Source organism: Bos mutus, chromosome 13 (genome assembly GCF_027580195.1).
Source record: "Bos mutus isolate GX-2022 chromosome 13, NWIPB_WYAK_1.1, whole genome shotgun sequence".
NCBI classification, from domain to species: domain Eukaryota; kingdom Metazoa; phylum Chordata; class Mammalia; order Artiodactyla; family Bovidae; genus Bos; species Bos mutus.
The window spans coordinates 78,037,325-78,058,029 of NC_091629.1; the positions used below are offsets into that span (position 1 = coordinate 78,037,325).

The 20,705-nt window shown below is 49.4% G+C and overlaps 1 protein-coding gene and 1 pseudogene across 1 annotated transcript in view; one reads left to right on the forward strand and one right to left on the reverse strand.

Annotated features, from left to right (window-relative positions):
* Window positions 1-19,376, forward strand: part of JAG1 (jagged canonical Notch ligand 1) — a 44,567-nt gene extending 25,191 nt beyond the window's left edge. Inside the window, exons 13-26 of the mRNA XM_005886903.3 lie at window positions 144-294; window positions 1,113-1,277; window positions 1,740-1,853; window positions 2,503-2,616; window positions 2,701-2,814; window positions 2,951-3,067; window positions 12,550-12,577; window positions 12,981-13,066; window positions 14,411-14,524; window positions 15,169-15,278; window positions 15,365-15,598; window positions 15,806-15,937; window positions 16,339-16,489; window positions 17,193-19,376. Of these exons, the coding sequence (XP_005886965.2) occupies window positions 144-294; window positions 1,113-1,277; window positions 1,740-1,853; window positions 2,503-2,616; window positions 2,701-2,814; window positions 2,951-3,067; window positions 12,550-12,577; window positions 12,981-13,066; window positions 14,411-14,524; window positions 15,169-15,278; window positions 15,365-15,598; window positions 15,806-15,937; window positions 16,339-16,489; window positions 17,193-17,650 (2,088 nt within the window). The 3' untranslated portion in view covers window positions 17,651-19,376. The remainder of the gene's footprint in view (window positions 1-143; window positions 295-1,112; window positions 1,278-1,739; window positions 1,854-2,502; window positions 2,617-2,700; window positions 2,815-2,950; window positions 3,068-12,549; window positions 12,578-12,980; window positions 13,067-14,410; window positions 14,525-15,168; window positions 15,279-15,364; window positions 15,599-15,805; window positions 15,938-16,338; window positions 16,490-17,192) is intronic.
* Window positions 12,018-12,257, reverse strand: LOC102286798 (reactive oxygen species modulator 1 pseudogene; annotated as a pseudogene).
* Window positions 19,377-20,705: the final 1,329 nt, after the last annotated feature.

A 20,705-nucleotide genomic window follows, 5' to 3' on the forward strand; every position in this document is an offset into this window, starting at 1 on the left:
TCTAGGACACAGCTATAAATCGTGCTGCGTGTCCTCCTGACGGAAGCAGTTGGAAGGGTCACGTTCCGGGGGCCGCTGCCCCAGAGGAGTCGTAATCACGCCTTTGTTTTACTTTGTTCCCTGCCTGGTCCCTGGTCCCACAGCTGGACATCGATTATTGTGAGCCCAATCCCTGCCAAAACGGTGCCCAGTGCTACAACCGAGCCAGCGACTATTTCTGCAAGTGTCCTGAGGACTATGAAGGCAAGAACTGCTCCCACCTTAAAGACCACTGCCGCACCACCCCCTGCGAAGGTACCGTCTGCCCCGCTCAACGCTGGCTCCTCTGCGAAGCTCCTCCTCCTCTCTGGCCATTTGTCACTGCCCTGGGACACTCGAGGGGAGTGTAGATTGATAGCCCCTTTGGAGGGAAGCCAGAACACGTGGAAACAATCTACCCAGGCCGCCAGTGGAGGGGCCATGCCTGCAAGTAGCCTGGGGAGAGAAGGAAATTCATTTAGCATCCTGTCCTGGGACGGGCTGGTCTGCAAGCCGAGACTTTGCCTGGGGCACCCACTTCAGCAGCGCCTTCTGCCTTGGTGGTCTCTGCACCAGCAGGTACAAGAGCCTCAGGCCACATGTGGTCCAGGGCATTTAGAGAGCGATCGGGGCAAGTAGAAACCCTGATTTACCTAACTTTAATTTACTTAGATGTAACTAGCGCCTGTGGCCGTGTGAGGTGGCTTAGCCCTAGGTTCTGCAAGTCCGTCCTGCAGCCCTGTGTGCCACTGAGTGGAGGGGAAAGCCGTTCCTCCTCCTCAGCCAGCTTCCAGCAGAATTGGTGGATGTAGCAGGAAGGGTGGACAGGGCCTGCGTGCATGAGCTGCTCAGCTCCACAGGAAATAAATACCGCAAAAAAAAAAAAAAGCAACTACTACTCTCCTCTGCGTGGAATGTTGGCTTTGCCTGTCACAGTGCATGCAGCACATGGCCATCTTGGCCCCCGAGGTGCCTTGGGGCTTCTTACCCTCAGTAGCCAATGGCACTTGCCTCTGGGAGAGCAGGCGGCCTGGGTCTTGGGTTTGGGAACGCTGGGTCCCTGGCGGGGCACTGAGCCCGGGTCTGTCTTGCAGTGATTGACAGCTGCACAGTGGCCATGGCCTCCAATGACACGCCGGAAGGGGTGCGCTACATTTCCTCCAATGTCTGCGGCCCGCACGGGAAGTGCAAGAGTCAGTCGGGAGGCAAGTTCACCTGTGACTGTAACAAAGGCTTCACCGGAACGTACTGCCATGAAAGTAAGACCACGTGGCGTCAGGGCCCCACCTTGCCTGGCCTAGCCGTGGGGGCGGGGCTGGGGCCTGGATCCTTTTAGGCAAGACCAGCTCAGGGGTGCCGTCTAGGATCCAAGACCGAGGTGGTGCTTAACTGAGATCACTGATGCCTCTGGGGTCTTTAGCACATATGTTTCAGAAGGTTGTGAAACCTCCATAGGTAGGGGGGTCCGCCTTCCATCACAGTTTCTTCCTGACCCTCACTGAGCAGCTTCGTGTGAGGATGTTCAGTAGAATGGACGGGTTGCCCTTTGGAGGCCCCTGCTTCCCCAGCTGCCTGTCAGGTTGCAGGACAGTCCTGATGGAGTTCAGCGTGGCGGTGTCGGGTGGCTCTTCTCGGGAGGAGCTTGAAACTCCTAGGAGAGCGCTGGCGGTGGCATCGCTGGTCCTGCACTCACCCAGGTTCTGTGTCCCCTCCTTCCCCAGACATTAACGACTGTGAGAGCAACCCCTGTAGAAACGGCGGCACCTGCATCGATGGCGTGAACTCCTACGCGTGCATTTGCAGCGGCGGCTGGGAGGGGGCCCACTGCGAGACCAGTGCGTCGGGCTCCCTGGGCACGGCCGCGCTGGGGCAGGGGGCAGAGGCAGCCCGGGATGGCCGCGCTGGGGCAGGGGGCAGAGGCAGCCCGGGATGGCTGCGCTGGGGCAGGGGGCAGAGGCAGCCCGGGACGGCCGCGCTGGGGCAGGGGGCAGAGGCAGCCCGGGACGGCCGCGCTGGGGCAGGGGGCAGAGGCAGCCCGGGATGGCCGCGCTGGGGCGGGGGGCAGAGGCAGCCCGGCAGGCCTTTCCTTTTAGTGAGAATTTCTGGAAGCAAGGCCCCAGCAGCTCCTGCTGTGGGACAGGAGAGCCTGTGTGCACTCCTGTAGTGGTGCTCAGGCCAGCCCATGGGAGGGAGTGTCTGTGGAGATGCTTTGAGAATTAGCCCCTGGAATTAGCATGCTTGACATCCCAGCTTACAAAGAAAGGGGTCATCTTTTCTGCCCATCCTGAGTTGAACTTACATGACTTGTCCCGGGCTCCTTTATTCCTGGGAAAGGCTGACCCTGCTTAAGTCCCGGCTTGGCTGTGCTGGTTTTTGAACTGGGAGTGGAAAATGGGGTGAAGGTGGAGAGACGTGCCTCTTGCACGTTGTGGGGCATTGAAGGGCCTGGGAGTGGCTTCAGCTGGGTGTCTGCTCTCACTGCAGACATTAACGACTGCAGCCAGAACCCCTGCCACAACGGAGGCTCCTGTCGCGACCTGGTCAATGACTTTTACTGCGACTGTAAAAACGGGTGGAAAGGCAAGACGTGCCATTCACGTAAGTGGGGGCCGGCGGGGACCTTGGCCTGTGTCTGGGGGTGCAGGGAGGGCGGCCTGGGCTCACGCCGATCTCCTCGTCCAGGTGACAGCCAGTGTGACGAGGCCACGTGCAATAACGGTGGCACCTGCTATGACGAGGGGGACGCTTTCAAGTGCATGTGCCCTGGAGGCTGGGAAGGCACGACCTGCAACATAGGTACGTTCTGCCCCTGCGGCTGTGGTGCGTGCAGGGCATCCGAGTCCCTGGGACCGCTCTCCGGGGCCTGTGTTTTGTCCCTCGCGAGGTCTCTGGAGCCTCAGGGAGCATGGTCTTGTTTGCTCTTGTCTCGCAGCCCGGAACAGCAGTTGCCTGCCCAGCCCCTGCCACAACGGGGGTACCTGCGTGGTCAATGGCGAGTCCTTCACGTGTGTCTGCAAGGAAGGCTGGGAAGGGCCCATCTGCACACAGAGTGAGTGTCCCCCCAACCCCGAGCTCTGCAAGAGCTCATCCTGACCCCCGGGGGCTGGTGATGGAAACCAGAAGCGGAGCTGTGTGATGGCTCCGTGCACATCACCTGGGCCTTGATGGGAGGCAGCCCTGCACCGGGCATGAGAAAGTCACCCACTGCTGGAGTCCAACTCCAGCAGCCAGGGATTCGACCTGAAGAGGTGAACGGTGTCAGTGAATGAGACAGCCTCTCAGTTCTCTTTGGACTGCCTGTTTATTTCAAGTTTAAGATTCTCGTTTATACTTTTACAAAAACATTAGGCCAGAGGTTTGACATTTTCAGTTTCCCCTCTCCCAGATTTATTATCTCCATAAATCGTTATTCTTCAGAGTTCCTGCTTCAGTGATTCTCTGGGAATCAGCCTTATCATCTATTATCTACCTCCTCTAATGTGTCCTATAGTTAACATGTGATTACATTGTAACTCATGCTACATTCCTCAGTTTATTACTTATCTTCCTAAATCCTGTTTGTCCCTAACATCCTGAGCTCACTATCTCTTAAAAAGGCTTCTAGCTATAGTGTCTCTAAAAATTCCTAACTTCTATAAGCTATAGTAAAATATGCTAACTTTACAACATTCCTTAAATCTTTAACTTCTAAGTGTTCTAATTATTTCTAAGCCCTACATTCAGTAAACTTCTTTGCCATAAACATTCTCCTCACAAATAGGCTTCAGATAGCAATCCCTCCCATGGCCTCAAGCTACGGCCTATGTGCTCATCCTGGAACACTCGTTTGTAACTCTTTGAACAAATGTCAATGATTAACTTTATGAATTATTTTCTGAGCACAGCTGCAGAAGGCTTTGTGCCTTCTCATGCTCCTCTCAAGAACAATAAGCACCTTAATATTCCTTTTCAGTCAACTCATCGGAGGAGAGGAAAAGACAAGTCAGAATTACAAGGCCTAACTCCTTAATCCCAGGTCTGTGCCTGCAGAATGAGGAGAGGGGGCTGGGGGCTGTGCCTCCATTTTGTCAGTAATGCCTAACACGGCTCCCGACATCTCCCCCTTTTCTATTTTTTAGAGCATAGGTATGAAACTCAGTAGATAGAGCAGAAACATTTTGGTTGAGTATTCTAAAAAGGCACAGGGCCATTACACAAATCAGAACTAACAGGCAAAAGCACGTGGCCGCATTAATCATTATTGTAGAAAAGGATCCATGGGAAAGATACCCCTCCAGATTTTCAAAGAGGGAATTAGAAAGCCATTGAGAGGAAAAGTCAGACTCTGCCTGCTTCATATTCTGAATATCCTGATGTAACTTAGAAATATCAATACTAAAATCTGAATGATTCCAGATGCCTAAAATATGATTCCTAATGCGTTCACAAGAGCGCATGGACTCATTCACTTGTAGAGGGGTAATGCACATCCATTTAAATTCAGCATGGCACCTTAAAGACAATTTAATTTTTAAAATTGTAATTTCTTGCCCCATAAACAAAACTGCTTCTTCTAAAGCATTGACCTTATTTTCTATTTTCTTATCTATAATTTCCTGTATAGTAAGAGCTATGGAGACATTTTTGGACAGCTGATTGACAAACGAGGCCGTATGCACTTCTTTTGACAGGGCAACAGCAGAAACCATAACTGATGCAATTATGGCAATCCAGGCAGTTATTCCCACAACCAGAGCTGCAATGAATCTCTTAGGTTGAGAAATTAAGCCATTAAGTTCATATAAAACTTTCAATGCATAATCGTCAAACGATTGTCCCTCTAATTTTACAGGGACCATCAAATATGGTGGTTGCTTTACAGTCATCACAGCCTTATAATTATAATCATTCCCATCAACACAATTTGATATAAAACAATTCACACATATAACATTGTAAACAGTTTCTCCTTCAGAAACTTCCAAATCACTCCGATTTCTGGCCAACAAAAAGGCATAGGGAGAATGTACACAGGCCCCTACAATGTATCTTTCTTCATTTAAAGGTCTATGTAAAATCACAGGTGCCATGGCAGCCAGTCCTTTCCATAACTCAGGCTGCATGGGGCCCGTCCCATCGAAGCTCACTAAAGGAGGAACCCATCCATTAGCATGCCACCTAGTAATTACTAAAGCCATAGGGAGAAATGAATTATTCCATGTGGACCTATAAGGTTCTACATAAATCAAGCCCCATCGTTGATTAGAAAGATAGGGGCACCCCCATTCGGTCAGAAAATGTCCGGTGGCAGCAATGGGAATAGATAACTTTATGGCGTACATGCATTCTTTCCAATGAGGAAAGCCATAAATTCTGCTTATGCTTTCCCAAGCCTGTAGTCCTTGTTCATCAGAGTCCGAAGTGGGGAGTGCACAACTCGGATAGTCCTTTAAATGAGGGGCTTCCTTTTTAAGGCATCAAATAGTCTTTCTTGCACCCCCTGGCATCAGCAGCTGTAAAGACCAAAAGTCTCTCTTGCCATCACTTCTCAGAGAATCAGTAAGCATGCCTTTCAAGGAAGTGCTAACGCATCCATTCAAGACTGGAGCTGCTCCTTGTAGAGAGGAAGGTATGGCAAAGAAAATAGGTGGATAAATGGACACGCCTGAAAAATTGAAGGGAGTGCTGACCACTGTTTTAACATTATTAGGATAGATGGAAGCCCGCCCAAAAGAAGAGTTCAGTTCAGTTGCTCAGTCATGTCCGACTCTTTGTGACCCCATGAATCGCAGCACGCCAGGCCTCCCTGTCCATCACCAACTCCTGGAGTTCACTGAGACTCACGTCCATTGACTCAGTGATGCCATCCAGCCATCTCATCCTCTGTCGTCCCCTTCTCCTCCTGCCCCCAATCCCTCCCAGCATCAGAGTCTTTTCCAATGAGTCAACTCATCGCATGAGGTGGCCAAAGTACTGGAGTTTCAGCTTTAGCATCATTCCTTCCAAAGAAATCTCAGGGCTGATCTCCTTCAGAATGGAGTGGTTGGATCTCCTTGCAGTCCAAGGGACTCGCAAGAGTCTTCTCCAACACCACAGTTCAAAAGCATCAATTCTTCAGTGCTCAGCCTTCTTCACAGTCCAACTCTCACATCCATACATGACCACAGGAAAAACCATAGCCTTGACTAGATGGACCTTTGTTGGCAAAGTAATGTCTCTGCTTTTCAATATGCCATCTAGGTTGGTCATAACTTTTCTTCCAAGGAGTAAGCGTCTTTTAATTTCATGGCTGCAGTCACTATCTGTAGTGATTTTGGAGCCCCCAAAAATAATGTCTGCCACTGTTTCCCCATCTATTTCCCATGAAGTGATGGGACCAGATGCCATGATCTTTGTTTTCTGAATGTTGAGTTTTAAGCCTACTTTTTCACTCGCCTCTTTCACCTTCATCAAGAGGCTTTTTAGTTCCTCTTCACTTTCTGCCATAAGGTTCGTGTTATCTGCATATCTGAGGTTATTGATATTTCTCCCGGCAATCTTGATTCCAGTTTGTGCTTCTTCCAGCCCAGCATTTCTCATGATGTACTCTGCATATAACAAGCAGGGTGACAATATATAGCCTTGACATACTCATGACAGATTTGGAACCAGTCTGTTGTTCCATGTCCAGCTCTAACTGTTGCTTCCTGACCTGCATATAGGTTTCTCAAGAGGCAGGTCAGGTGGTCTGGTATTCCCATCTCTTTCAGAATTTTCCACAGTTTATTGTGATCCACACAGTCAGAGGCTTTGGCATAGTCAATAAAGCAGAAATAGATGTTTTTCTGGAACTCTCTTGCTTTTTCCATGATCCAGTGGATGTTGGCAATTTGGTCTCTGGTTCCTCTGCCTTTTCTAAAACCAGCTTGGACAACTGGAAGTCCATGGGTCACGTATTGCTGAAGCCTGGCTTGGAGAATTTTGAGCATGACTTTACTAGCATGTGAGATGAGTGCAATTGTGCGGTAGTTTGAGCGTTCTTTGGCATTACCTTTCTTTGGGATTGGAATGAAAACTGACCTTTTCCAGTCCTGTGGCCACTGCAGAGTTTTCCAAATTTGCTGGCCTATTGAGTGCAGCACTTTCACAGCATCATCTCTCAGGATTTGGAATAGCTCAACTGGAATTCCATCACCTCCACTAGCTTTGTTCATAGTGATGCTTTCTAAGGCCCGCTTGACTTCACATTCCAGGATGTCTGGCTCTAGGTCAGCGATCACACCATCGTGATTATCTGGGTCATGAAGATCTTTTTTGTACAGTTCTTCTGTGTATTCTTGCCACCTCTTCTTAATGTCTTCTGCTTCTGTTAGGTCCATGCCATTTCTGTCCTTTATCGAGCCTGTCTTTTCATGAAATGTTCCCTTGGTATCTCTAATTTTCTTGAAGAGATCTCTATTCTTTCCCATTCTGTTGTTTTCCTCTATTTCTTTGCATTGATCTCTGAGGAAGGCTTTCTTGTCTCTTCTTGCTATTCTTTGGAACTCTGCATTCAGATGTTTATATCTTTCCTTTTCTCCTTTGCTTTTCACTTCTCTTCTTTTCACAGCTATTTGTAAGGCCTCCCCAGACAGCCATTTTGCTTTTTTGCATTTCTTTTTCGTGGGGATGGTCTTGATCCCTGTCTCCTGTACAATGTCACAAACCTTAGTCCATAGTTCATCAGGCACTCTATCTATGAGATCTAATCCCTTAAATCTATTTCTCACTTCCACTGTATAATCATAAGGGATTTGATTTAGGTCATACCTGAATGGTCTAGTGGTTTTCCCTACTTTCTTCAATTTAAGTCTGAATTTGGCAATAAGGAGTTCATGGTCTGAGCCACAGTCAGCTCCTGGTCTTGTTTTTGCTGACTGTATAGAGCTTCTCCATCTTTGGCTGCAAAGAATATAATCAGTCTGATTTTGGTGTTGACCATCTGGTGATGTCCATGTGTAGAGTCTTCTCTTGTGTTGTTGGAAGAGGGTGTTTGCTATGACCAGTACATTTTCTTGGCAAAACTTGGCAAAAAGAAGAGTATCATTAACAAAAACACGAATGGGCTCATTCATCCAATCAACAGGCTGGAAAGAAGGTGGATTAGGCAAATAGGCCCAATGTACCTTTTCTTCACTGGAGGGCCTCGGCTGACAAGCCAACACAGCAAGCATAGCCACAAACCTTATCATAGGAGTAGCCTCATATCTCCCCCTTTCTATTAACTCTTCAGCCTACTGAGTGAGATGTTTTAGCTGGCTCCAAGTTGGTACCGTGCTGGAGGTGGTTGTTTAAGTACGATGACAGCGACGAGGTGGGGCAGAATAGGTTGAGCTCGAGCAGCATGTCTCTCCTGAAGTGCCAGGTGCCTGAAGTGATGCACTAGCCGTGAAGCCTCAGGCAAAGGGTCACTGGCCCTTTGGCGTTTCCTTGGCTTCCTCAGGTCTGGACCTGATGAGCTTCTGGTCTCCCCATCTTTCCTCGGTCCCGGACTCCAGGACCCCAGGGATTTTAGTAACCTCAGGGGTCCAAACAGGAGAAGTGGAATCCTGTGGAAACACACAAGCATACCCTCTCCCACAAGTTAGCAGTATATCTGGCCCTTTCCACTCTCCTGTAAGGACGTGTTTTCACTTAACCAGAGGCCGAGTCGTAGCCCCTTTAGGAGTCCAGTGTCTCATCATTGCAGTCTGCCCCTGTGTGTCCACATTTAAATGATTAATTACAAAGTATGATGTAAAACATGATGTGGAGAGGAATATTTAAATTCTCCCTGTCTCCATTTAGCTATCTGACTTTTTAAAGTCTGGTGCGCCCTTTCCACTATGGCTTGGCCTTGGGGATTATAAGGTATTCCTGTTGAATGTACTATGGATAATTGTTGACAAAATCTCTTAAAAGCAGCAGAAGTATAAACTGGGGCATTATCTGTTTTTATCTGTTCGGGGAGTCCTATTTGGGAAAAGCATTGAAACAGGTGCTGAATTATATCTCTTGTTGCTTCACCTGATCTACCAGAGGCTGTAATAACATGAGAAAAGTATCCAGGGTAACATGCACAAAGAACAGTTTTCCAAAGGCTGGGATATGAGTTACGTCCATTTGCCAGAGAGCATTAGGCCTAAGGCCTCGGGGATTTACTCCTAATGGTGGCGATGGATTAAATATTGGGCAATTTGGACATGACTATTTGTCTAGCTGTTTCCCTAGAGATATGAAATTCATACCTTAAACCAGCTGCATTTTGATGATGAATTTTGTGAGAATTTTTGGCCTTGTCAATCTTTTCATGTAAGTTTAAAGCAATTACTTTAGTTAATGCATCTGCCAAAGCATTTCCTTCATGCAAAGGGCCAGGTAAGCCGGAATGGGCTCTACTATGTCCCACAAAATATTTCTTATCTCTATGCTTAATCTCCTTCTGTAAATCAAATAACAAGGAGAAGATGGTAGTTTTATTTTCTGGAATATTAGCAGTCTCAATATGAGGAAATAACCCTACAATATATCGGGAGTCAGTCAGAAGATTGAAGGTGTGGTCTCTTAAATGTTGAAAAGCCCAAATAACCACCCTCAACTCAGCTCTCTGGGCCAATGTCTCTTCAGTTACCTGAACATGGGATTTTCCATCAATAATTGTGACTGCTTTACCATTAGAGGAACCATCTATGATAACTAAAATTGCCCCTTCCAAAGGTTGAATAGAAAATTTCTTCAGAAAAATCACTGGATGTGCTTTCAAAAAATGCAGTAGGGGGCTTGAGGGCAAATGAAACAAAATTTGACCTCTGAAATCTTATCAGGGCAACTTGTCAATCATCATTGTTTTGTAAAAGAAATTGCAGTTGATCCTTATTGAATGAAATTACTATATTTGCTACTTCTTTTCCAAAAAGTTCCACACTTCTTTTTCTACCTTTTATAATTAATTGTGCCACCAAGCTGGGATAAGATAAAACTATTTTTCTTGGGGTCACTGGTAGATGGAGCCATTCCAATGGGTCTTCTTGCCACAAGCATCCTGTAGGTGTATGCTCTGTGGCGAGAATAATTAAACCCCATCCTCTGGTAATATTAATCCTAATCAACTGATCGTGTAAAGCCTCATCCACTTTAATAAGAGCCAACTCTGCCTCACTAGTCAACTTTCTCTTAGAACAGGTATTAGGATCGCTTTTTAAGCAAACAAACAAAGGCTTTAAATCTGCAGTAGTCAGTTTTAAATGTGGCCATATCCAATTCATATCCCCTAATAATTTTTGGAAATCATTTAAAGTTAGTAAACGATCTCTCCGCAGCTGCAAAGGGGCATGACTCATGGTATGGGTATTTAATACCCTCCCTAAATAAGAAAAAGGAGGATTTACTTGTATCTTATCTGGAGCTATCTTTAAACCCCATCTTTCCAAGGCCTCAATCAATTCAGATAAAATTTGTTGTAACAAGGTTCTGTCCTTATGAGCTGCCAAAATATCATCCATATAATGTATCAAATATAGATCTTTATACTTTCGTCTAGCATTTTGCACAGCTTGGCCTACAAATTTCTGACACAAGATGAGCCTATTTTTCATTCCCTTTAGCTGAAGTGAGACTGAAAGCAAACCCTTTGCAATCCTGAACAGCCAGGGGGATGGTAACGAAAGAACTCTGTAGATCTATAACTATCACATTATACTGGAAAGGCACCGCCACTGGGGAAGGGAGGCCCGGCTGGAGGGCCCCTGTGTCTTCCATAGTTGCGTTTATAGCCCTCAAATCTTATAACAATCTCCATTTTCCTGATTTTTTCTTAATAACAAAAATAGGAGTATTCCAAGGGCTATTAGAAGGCTCTGTATGGCTGGCTGTCAGTTGTTCCATAACTAAATCCTCAGCTGCCTGTAGCTTTTCAGCTGTTAAGGGCCATTGTTCCACCCATACCGGATTATCAGATTTCCAGGTAATAGGGTCGGCAGCAAGAGCAAGAGCCTCTAGGGTAAATTTGAATATCCCAGACCTTCTCTATTCTTGTTAGGAACCGCCTCTAATGGAGAAACAATTTTCTGCTGATCTTTAACAAGCCCCTTATCAAGATTATACCTCATTTGCAGCATTTGATTAGTAACATTTTCATCTGGGCTATATAAAAGCATTCCCACCTGAGATAATATCTCTCTCCCCCATAAAGAAAAAGGTAGTGAAGGAACCACATATGAACAAAAAGTGCCTTGTGCCCCCTTCTCATCTGACCATGTCAAAATTTGTGAGCTCTTAGCAACCGAGGGCACTGACCGTATTCCTACAAAGCTGGCACTGGTTAAGCATGTTGGCCAGGACGAGGGCCAGTCTTTTCCAGCAATGCAAGAGACGTCTGCTCCAGTATCTAACAGCCCTGACATTTTATTTCCTTGAATTAAAAGATCTTTTAAAAGCCTAGAAGCTGTAATTTCCTGCACCCAAAAACCTAGATCGCTGGATCCAAATCCTCTGGGGCCCCTAGCTTGAGAAGTCCTATCTCATAATAAGGTAAAAGCAAAAGCTGTGCTATTCTTTGACCTTTATTAATTTGCATAGTTTTAGTAGGCGGCGAGATCAAAACTTTAATTTCCCCAGTATAATCAGAATCTACTACACCAGGCACCACCGAAATCCCTTAAAGGGAAAGCGAGCCACGCCCCAGCACAAGTCCTACAACGCCCTCGGGTAGGGGGCCAGCCACTCCCGTTGGAATCGGAGTAACCGGCACGTCAGGGGTTAATATTGTTTCGTTGGTGGAACTGAGGTCCAGTCCTGCGCTACCTGGGGTTGATTGGCACGGCTTGTTGTCCCTACTTGGCAGGACATTGCTGGCAAAAATGCCCCATTTGGCCACAAGAGAAACATTTTTTATTTGTAGAATCGTTTCCATTATGATTAATCTTTCTTTCTTTTTCCGAATACTAAAAGACTTGCTTTATTATAGTACACATGGGATGGAACTGACGGGAGGGGGTGGATGTTGTGTGCAACCACTGCCCTGATTAGCATCGGATGCCCATCCCGATGGCCATGAATTTGCCAAAGGTGCCGCCGCTCTGCATCGTGGTTTTTCCAATGCCGCCCATCAGCTCCCGACCCCGCATTCCCATCCTGAGACAGGAAAAGGTGCCGAAGAGCGCCCCTGCCGCTGTGCCCACGGTGCAACGCATCACGAAGCCCATCTTCATGCGGTCAAAGCAGCTTGGCTAGGACTGTCCATAGGGACCCACGGCCACCGGCATCTTGCTCGTGGGCTTTGATGGTGGCTTGCTTCCCGGCCCTGGTCTGACCAAGAACCATTCTCACAGCCCCCTGCCCACCCCTCCCAGGGCCTCTTCCTGTGTATGAGTGTCCCATGGTGACTGCAGCAGTGTGATGTGGGTCTGGTTCCAACTGAGCAGGGGTCTTAAGCTCCTGCTGGCGTTAATGACAGCCTTATCATTTGGGTATCGTGGAAATCATGGGTGTTTTCACTTAGGGCTAAGAAGGCTTCGCTGTTAAGTTTTTAAATTTTTTTTTTTTTTTACTTTGCAGACACCAACGACTGCAGTCCTCATCCCTGGTAAGCATGGTGCCCTATTATGCAGGCACTTGTTGGCTGTGACAGGTGTGGGCCTCCTATATAAAATCCAGCTTCTGATTCAGGAGAGCTGGGGGTTGCTGCAGATTCCTTCTTTCCAACAAGCTCCCAGGCAGTGCCCATCACTCCAGTCCGTGGGCCACACTTCAGTCAGATGGTGTCCACGTTTAGAGCAGTGATGCTCAGACTTGGAGGGTTTAGTGCCTGGGACGCAACCGGAGCTCCTGCAACCAGGAACTGTGAATTGGACGCTCTGGGGGTGGGACCCAGGCACTGGTGCGTGTGGGCAGGGCTGAGAGCTGCCCATCATAACCAGTGTGGGGCCACCTTTGGCGGGGGTGTGGCAGACAGGGAGGTGGTAACCAAGTGGCCTTTGCTCTCGTAGTTACAACAGCGGCACGTGCGTGGATGGTGAGAACTGGTACCGCTGTGAATGCGCCCCTGGCTTCGCTGGGCCCGACTGCAGAATAAGTAAGGACCACCTCTGACTGCTGTCTCCCCACCCCTTAGTCTAAAAGTTTTCATCTCTAAAACAGTTATGGCCATGGTTCTGAGTAGCCTTGACAATTAGTCTCCTGCTTCCAGCTGGGAGTAAGATGCCCCTGGCTGGACTCTCCCTGGGGTGCACAGCCACCCTCACTCCTGGGGAGAGCTCGGCCACAGCAACTGATGGTTAATCTACTCTGAGGCTATAAGAAAAGTGTGCTTCTCCTGTGGTAGCATGAAGCGATGGGCAAGGATGCATAGCCTCAGACCTCAGCCACAGGAAGGGCTGAGGCTGTGGTTTCCAAGGCTTGATCAGGCCCCACTGAAATGATTCAGACAAAATGAGGTCAGGAAATCCAGTTTTTTAGGAAGTTTACAGTTTATTCTGAGCCTTTTCCCTACTTTTTTACATGCCCTTTCTTTTGCCAAAAAAAGTTATAGATCAATTGTGCTTCTTTGTGTATGTTCTTATCCCTCAATAATTGTTTAAACTTTTAAACTGGTCCTCCTTGAGTCCCCAAGTCTGAATCTTCAAGAACTACTGGGTGGGGGAAAGAAAAGTGAAAGTGAAGTCACTCACTTGTGACCAACTCTTTGTGACCCCATGGACTGTAGCTCACCAGGCCCCTCCATCCATGGGATTCTCCAGGCAGGAATACTGGAGTGGGTTGCCATTGCCTTCTCCAGGGGGTCTTCCCAACTCAGGATCTTCCCAGGTCTTCCTGACCCAGGAATTGAACCCGGGTATCCTGCACTTCTGGCAGACTCTACCGACTGAGCCACCAGGGGCTCCACTGGGTGGGGGACTTTGTGTCTATTTCATGTTTCTGAATCAAGGATTGGCAGATGATGGTCTGGGGGCCGAATCTGGCCCACTGCCTGTTTTTGTAAATACAGTTTTATTGACCCACAGCCACACTCGTGTTTATGTACTGTCAAGGGTTGCTTTCATGCTGCAAGAATTGAGCAGCTGTGACAAGAGACCACATGGCCCACAAAGCCTAAGATACTTGCTAGCTGACCCTTTTCAAGATCTTTGCTGGCCATTGTTCTCTAAATTACACTATCAGAGAAAAGGAGCATTTAATTAAAAATTGCTGTTTCCCCGAATGAGAAATTCTAAGCTGTTAGAAGTCAGGCTAGTGGTAACCCTTGGGTGGCAGTGACCGGAGACTTTGGCAGTACTGATGATCATTTCTTCATTTGGGTGCTGGTCACATGATGAAAATGCACTCAGCCTATACTTAGGCCTGCAGATCCTGTCTGTGTATTTTATCAGAAAAGCATTGGTGCCTCCCATTGGAGCCTAAATTTGACCATTTCTCCTAGACATCAACGAGTGCCAGTCTTCACCTTGTGCTTTCGGGGCGACCTGCGTGGATGAGATCAATGGTTACCGCTGTATCTGCCCCCCAGGGCACAGTGGTGCCAAATGCCAGGAAGGTATGTGGGCCAGGTCCCGCTGCCGTGGGTCCCCTGGGCTGAGCAGGCATTGCAGCCACCTTTTTGACTGTTTGTGTGAGGACATTGTGCTCAGGGAGAGAACACAGAGGGCACATCTGCTGGAGACCCCCAGGACCGGGAAACCTGAGGGTCCTTTGAAAGTAGAGTCACTTAGTTTTAGCCAGCTTTTGTCACCATTATGCTCTGTAACAACCCTCCCCATCCTGTGTGCCTACAGCAGGCAGTTGTGATGCTCGTGGGCACACAGGGCAAGCAGAGTGCTGGATGCCTCACGCTGGGCACCCAGTTCTGTTCTGTGTGCCACCCCACCCTTTTTGGACCAGCACTACCCAGGGTGTGTCCTTTTCCTGGCACATGGCAGGCTCTCGAGGGGCCGAGCTCACTCCCAGGGGGAGACTCCGCTCACTCCTGTCCCTGGACGCTGCACTGACCATAGCTGGTCGCGTGGCCAGGTGCAGGGCCCGCTGGGGGGTGGCCAAGAATGCCTGCCCGCTGGGAGCAGCTGCATTGTCACAGGGCAGAGGGCGACGGGCATCAGCATCTCCTGCTGGGCAGGGAGTGAAGAATCAGGAGGACGGTCCACAGAAAGGGCAGCTCCTGCCACTCACAGGTCTCTGCCTCAGTTTCAGGGAGGTCGTGCGTCACTATGGGGAGCGTGATACCCGACGGGGCCAAGTGGGACGCCGACTGCAACGCCTGCCAGTGCCTGGATGGGAGGGTGGCCTGCTCCAAGGTAGGCACAGCCTGGCCACCCTTGTCCTGGGGCTATGCGGGCCGCTGCCGGGCGCCTCCTGAGCTGCACTCCTTCTGTCTCTGCAGGTGTGGTGTGGCCCCCGCCCTTGCTCACTGCACAGAGGGCACAGCGAGTGCCCCAGCGGGCAGAGCTGCGTGCCCATCCTGGACACCCAGTGCTTTGTGCGCCCCTGCACTGGGGTGGGCGAGTGCCGGTCATCAAGCCTCCAGCCCGTGAAGACCAAGTGTGCGTCCGACCCCTACTACCAGGACAACTGTGCCAACATCACGTTCACCTTCAACAAGGAGATGATGTCGCCGGTATGGAACACTTCTGGCTGGCTCTGGAGGGTGGGGTGTGTCCACTTGCCCTAAAGCAGAGACATCATGAGCTCGGATCTCTTCCTTAGCCTGGATTCTTGTCCTTCACCAAAGCTCGGCTTGCACGCAGCCTCCCTTTCAAGTAAACAGCAGTCTTTTTTCATTCCTCTCCCTTACACACGTGTGGATTTTAAAATATCATTCTAGGGTCTCACCACGGAGCATATTTGCAGCGAACTGCGAAATTTGAATATTTTGAAGAATGTTTCTGCCGAATATTCGATTTACATAGCTTGCGAGCCTTCCCCTTCTGCAAACAATGAAATACACGTGGCCATTGTGAGTATGAGACCCATTCACACCGAGTCGTTTCACTGGAAGTAGCCCAGAAAGCTCACTTAGCTGGTATCCAGATGAACAGATACATGGAAGGAGAGCTTGACGTACATGTGTGTTAGGAGCTCAGTCGTATGCAACTCTTTGCAACCCCATGGACCATAGCACACCAGGCTTCTCTGTCCATAGGATTTCCTAGGCAGTAATAGTGGAGTGGGTTGCCATTCCCTTCTCTAGGAGATCTTCGCAGCCCAGAAATCCCCAGCTGGGTCCTCCAGCACTGTAGACAGATTCTTTACCGTCTGAGCCGCCAGGGAATGGCATACATGTGTGGTCAAATAATTTTGAGTAAAAGTGACTGGTGAGTGTCCCTGACCCCCTGGGTCTGATGCTTCCTTTTCCAGTCTGCTGAAGACATCCGGGATGATGGAAACCCTATCAAGGAGATCACCGACAAAATCATAAATCTCGTCAGTAAACGTGACGGGAACAGCTCGCTGATTGCTGCCGTTGCGGAAGTGAGAGTTCAGAGGCGTCCTCTGAAGAGCAGAACAGGTAGGTGGTGGGGTTGGGGTCCCTTTCTGTGGGGACCGTCCTGTCCAGCTCATCAATAAGACCAGCACAACCTACATCCAGGAAAACCCCCAGGCGGGAAGTTACCTGCCGGTTCCCTGTTCAAGGACCCCCATTTTTAACTAGCAAGAAGACAGAGGCTGGCTGACATGACTGGATCCCATGACTGTGGGCAGAGGTGGCCTGACTTGTCCCCTGCCTGCGGGCTGTCTCTGGCTGTCAGGCACCGCCCTGGCAGAGTGTTGCCGTACCCTGAGTATGTGTCTTCGTGGAGCCTGCTTGTGCTCTGAGGTTGGGAAACTGTCCATCCTAAGCACAGCTTTGATGAATGGCTCAGTGGCCCTGCAGGGCAGCCGGAGTCCCCCGGGGATCCCTGGAGCATCACTGTGCTATAGCTGGCAAGGGACCCCCGGGGGCGTTGGAGCCATGCATCCCAGGGCCCTCTTTCTGAAGATTCTGAGAACCACTCATCTCATGAGCTGTCTCAGTAGCCGGACTCCCCACCCCTGGCCCAGACGCCCCTCCCCACACGGAGGTGGGCACCCGTATGGGCTGCCGTTTGGCCCGGTCTCTCTGGGGAGGCCAGCAGGGTCTCTGAGGACGCCGGGAGGGACAGTACGGGTGGGGAAAGGGCTGGGGCTGCGGTGTGATTCACCGGGCTCCCCGCTGCTGCCCTGCCGTGCAGATTTCCTGGTGCCGCTGCTGAGCTCGGTGCTGACCGTGGCCTGGGTCTGCTGCCTGGTGACCGCCTTCTACTGGTGCGTGCGCAAGCGCCGGAAGCCGGGCAGCCACGCGCGCGCGGCTTCCGAGGATAACACCACCAACAACGTGCGCGAGCAGCTGAACCAGATTAAGAACCCCATCGAGAAGCATGGGGCCAACACGGTCCCCGTCAAGGACTACGAGAGCAAGAACTCCAAAATGTCCAAAATAAGGACACACAACTCGGAGGTGGAGGAGGACGACATGGACAAGCACCAGCAGAAGGCACGCTTCGCCAAGCAGGCCACGTACACGCTGGTCGACCGAGAGGAGAAGCCCGCCCATGGCACGCCGGCCAAACACCCCAACTGGACAAACAAACAGGACAACAGAGACCTGGAGAGCGCGCAGAGCCTGAACCGCATGGAGTACATCGTATAGCAGACGGGCGGGCGCTGTCCAGGGGCTCCCGGGGCTCCCGCTCCCGCAGCCGCCCTGTCTGTCGTGTTCCGGCCCCGCGCTGTCCTGGATGTAGAGTCGCGTGTTAATTTAAGTTCTGACAAGCTGGCTTACACTGGCAGTGGTAGTCTCCGTGGTTGGCTGGGTGGCACCGCACCGCGCAGCTATGCAAACACCGGGCCCCCCGCCCCCGCCTGCCCGCACCTCCGGATCAGGCTCCCAGGAGTACGCCCAGCTTCCATTTCTGCCAGATGTCCCGATGGTGATGCAGTCTTAGGATCATAGTTTTTATTTATATTTATTGACTCTTGAGTTGTTTTTGTATATTGGTTTTATGATGACGTCCAAGTAGTTCTGTATTTGAAAAGTGCCTTTGCAGCTCAGAACCACAGCAACTATCACAAATGAGTTTATTATTTATTTTTTTTTATTGTATTTTGTTGTTGTTGGGGGAGGGGGGACTTTGATGTCAGCAGTTGCTGGTAAAATGAAGAATTTAAAGAGGAAAAATGTGTCAAAAGTAGAATTTTGTATAGTTATGTAAATAATTCTTTTTTTTATTAATCACTGTGTATATTTGATTTATTAACTTAATAATCAAGAGCCTTAAGACATCATTCCTTTTTATTTATATGTACGTGTTTAGAATTGAAGGTTTTTGATAGCGTTATAAGCGTATGGCTTTATTTTTTTGAACCTATTTTCTTATTATGTGTTGCCTATAAGCCAAAATTAAGGTGTTTGAAAATAGTTTAAGACAATAGGGTGGGCCTTTTGTGCCTGGAATACTGGTGGAATTTTTTTTTTTTTTTTCCGTACGACGTCAGATATTTAAAACCCCGACTGAGAGGCAGTTTGAGAATTAGTCTAGAACAGTTTTTTTTTTTTTTTTTTTAAAGACTTGAAGAGAGACAGGCAGATGATCTGCTGCCTAGCAGTTTAAGGGAACAAGGTGAGCTATGACTAAACATAGCCAAAATGTTGAGTGGTTGAAGATCAATAAAAATATCAAATTAATTGTGTGAAGTTGGAAGCACACCAATCTCATTTTGTAAATTCTGATTTCTTTTCACCATTCGTTATGTAAGACTGATTTGATTTTTTTATCTACTGCATTTAGGGAGTATTCTAATAAGCTAGTTGAATACTTGAACCATAAAATGTCCAGTAAGATCACTGTTTAGATTTGCCATAGAGTCCATTGCCTGCCTTAAGTGAGGAAATCAAAACGCTATGATGAAGTTTAAGTTCAAAAAGGCTTATTCAAAACTGATTTTGTTAGTTCACCATTGAGACCATGAAGATCCTTTGTATTGTCCTCTTAGTGTTATACGAACATAAACATGCATCTTTGTGTTGTTCCTGGCAATACATTTTGAAAAGTCATATTTATTAAATTTTTTGTACGAAAACATGGACCAGTGTGGCCTCTTCTGAGCTTACGTAGTTTTGCCCAGCTGTGCCTCTGCCGCTGGCCTGGGTCTGTCTGGTGACCGGGATGAGAGAAGCAGGCTGTACTCCTCGGGGACCCAGAGCAAGAACGGCAAGCCTTTTCAGCCATCACCTTCATCTTAAGTTCTTGAAACCCCTCCTAGAGAGGCTGCTGTGAAGCTGGAGCTGTGAGAGCCCCATCTTTGGGGTCTTGATGCCCTTGTTATTCAACAGCGAGTGTGAATACTGCTTGAATAAACACCACTGGATTAATGGCCTGCAGTGTGGATGTGAATTGTTTTGAGCAACTTTGGGGCGATACCCACCCTAGAGGGTTTTAAATAGCTTGGAATCGGTGCTGAGGGATTAGGAGGGAGGCAGGATGCCTTCTCTTCCTCTCTGGCTACTTGGATGAATAGGACTGTCCTGGCGTCACTGCGGACCACACCCTCGAGGCTTCTGTGCATGCTCCTGCCTCCAGGCTGGCCTCCAGGAGGTGGTGATGCCAGGCTCTGGGGTTGAGGGCCCGTCTCACCGCTCATCACCTTGCTCCCAGGGGTGAGCTGCCAGCGGCCTCCCTCTTGGTCAGCCCTGGGAGCCGGCACTGGGCTGTCCCGCCGGTGACGGGCAGGAGAGCTGTGGGCAACAGGCATGCCAGCGCGGTGTTGGGGGTGTGTGTGGGGGGGTCGGTCTTCTGGCACCTTCTGCGTGGAGGCTGAGCCGCCAGTGACGGGCTCGTGGACAGCTTCCAGCAGCTTCAGGGAGCTGCCAGGAGTGCCCTCCTCTGTGCAGGAAGCCCCAGCTTGCCCTCCTCCCAGCCGCTGCTCTCCGGCTGTGCACCCCATCCAGTCTTCGTGGTGCACGTCCACCTGGAGCGGCAGGCTGAGCGCAGGAAAAGCCATGCGGATGTTGATCTTGCTTCATTCTTGGGACCCTTCTCTTTCTACCAGGTTAGGAGCTGTGTCCCAGCGGGTGTCGTGGTTAAGAATGGATGGCAGGCCCCTGTTCCTTGTGCATGGTCGGGGGCGGGGACGGAGTTCTGGCTCACCTGGGAGGTGCCACCAAGGACAAGCACCGAGACGAGTCTGGTCCCCGACGGCTCCCCGTCTGGGCGCAGCTCTCTGTGGAGTTGGGTGGTCCCCATGACTGCTCCCTGTCCGGGTGCGGCTCTTTGCAGGGTGGGGTCAGAGGGAGGAGCAGACCGACCAGCAGGACTAAATCTGAATTCCAATACTACCTTGCTCTGGTGGTTTGTAAACTTGGATTCTGCAGGACCCCCAAATTCCCTGGGTAGTTGCCAGATGCTTGTGTGCCAAGAAAAAAGTTTGATGACCTCTGCAGTTCTTTGTTCTAAGAGAGGAGTGATCTTGTTATTTCAAGGAGCCGTCTACACAGGTCACACTGGGTGGTGGAAAGGAGGAGACAGGCTCATCTGGACACAGTTCGAAGCCAGGACCTTGGTTGGTAAGGGCAGGTGTCAACCTTTCTTCAGATAGCAGGCATCCTGCACTGGAGTCCTGGTTGTCCTGGGGGCAGGAAACTGCAAGAGAAGAGCCCCAGAACCTTCCCCGCCCCCACCCCCTGAAAGCTCTATGCCCTCTATAAT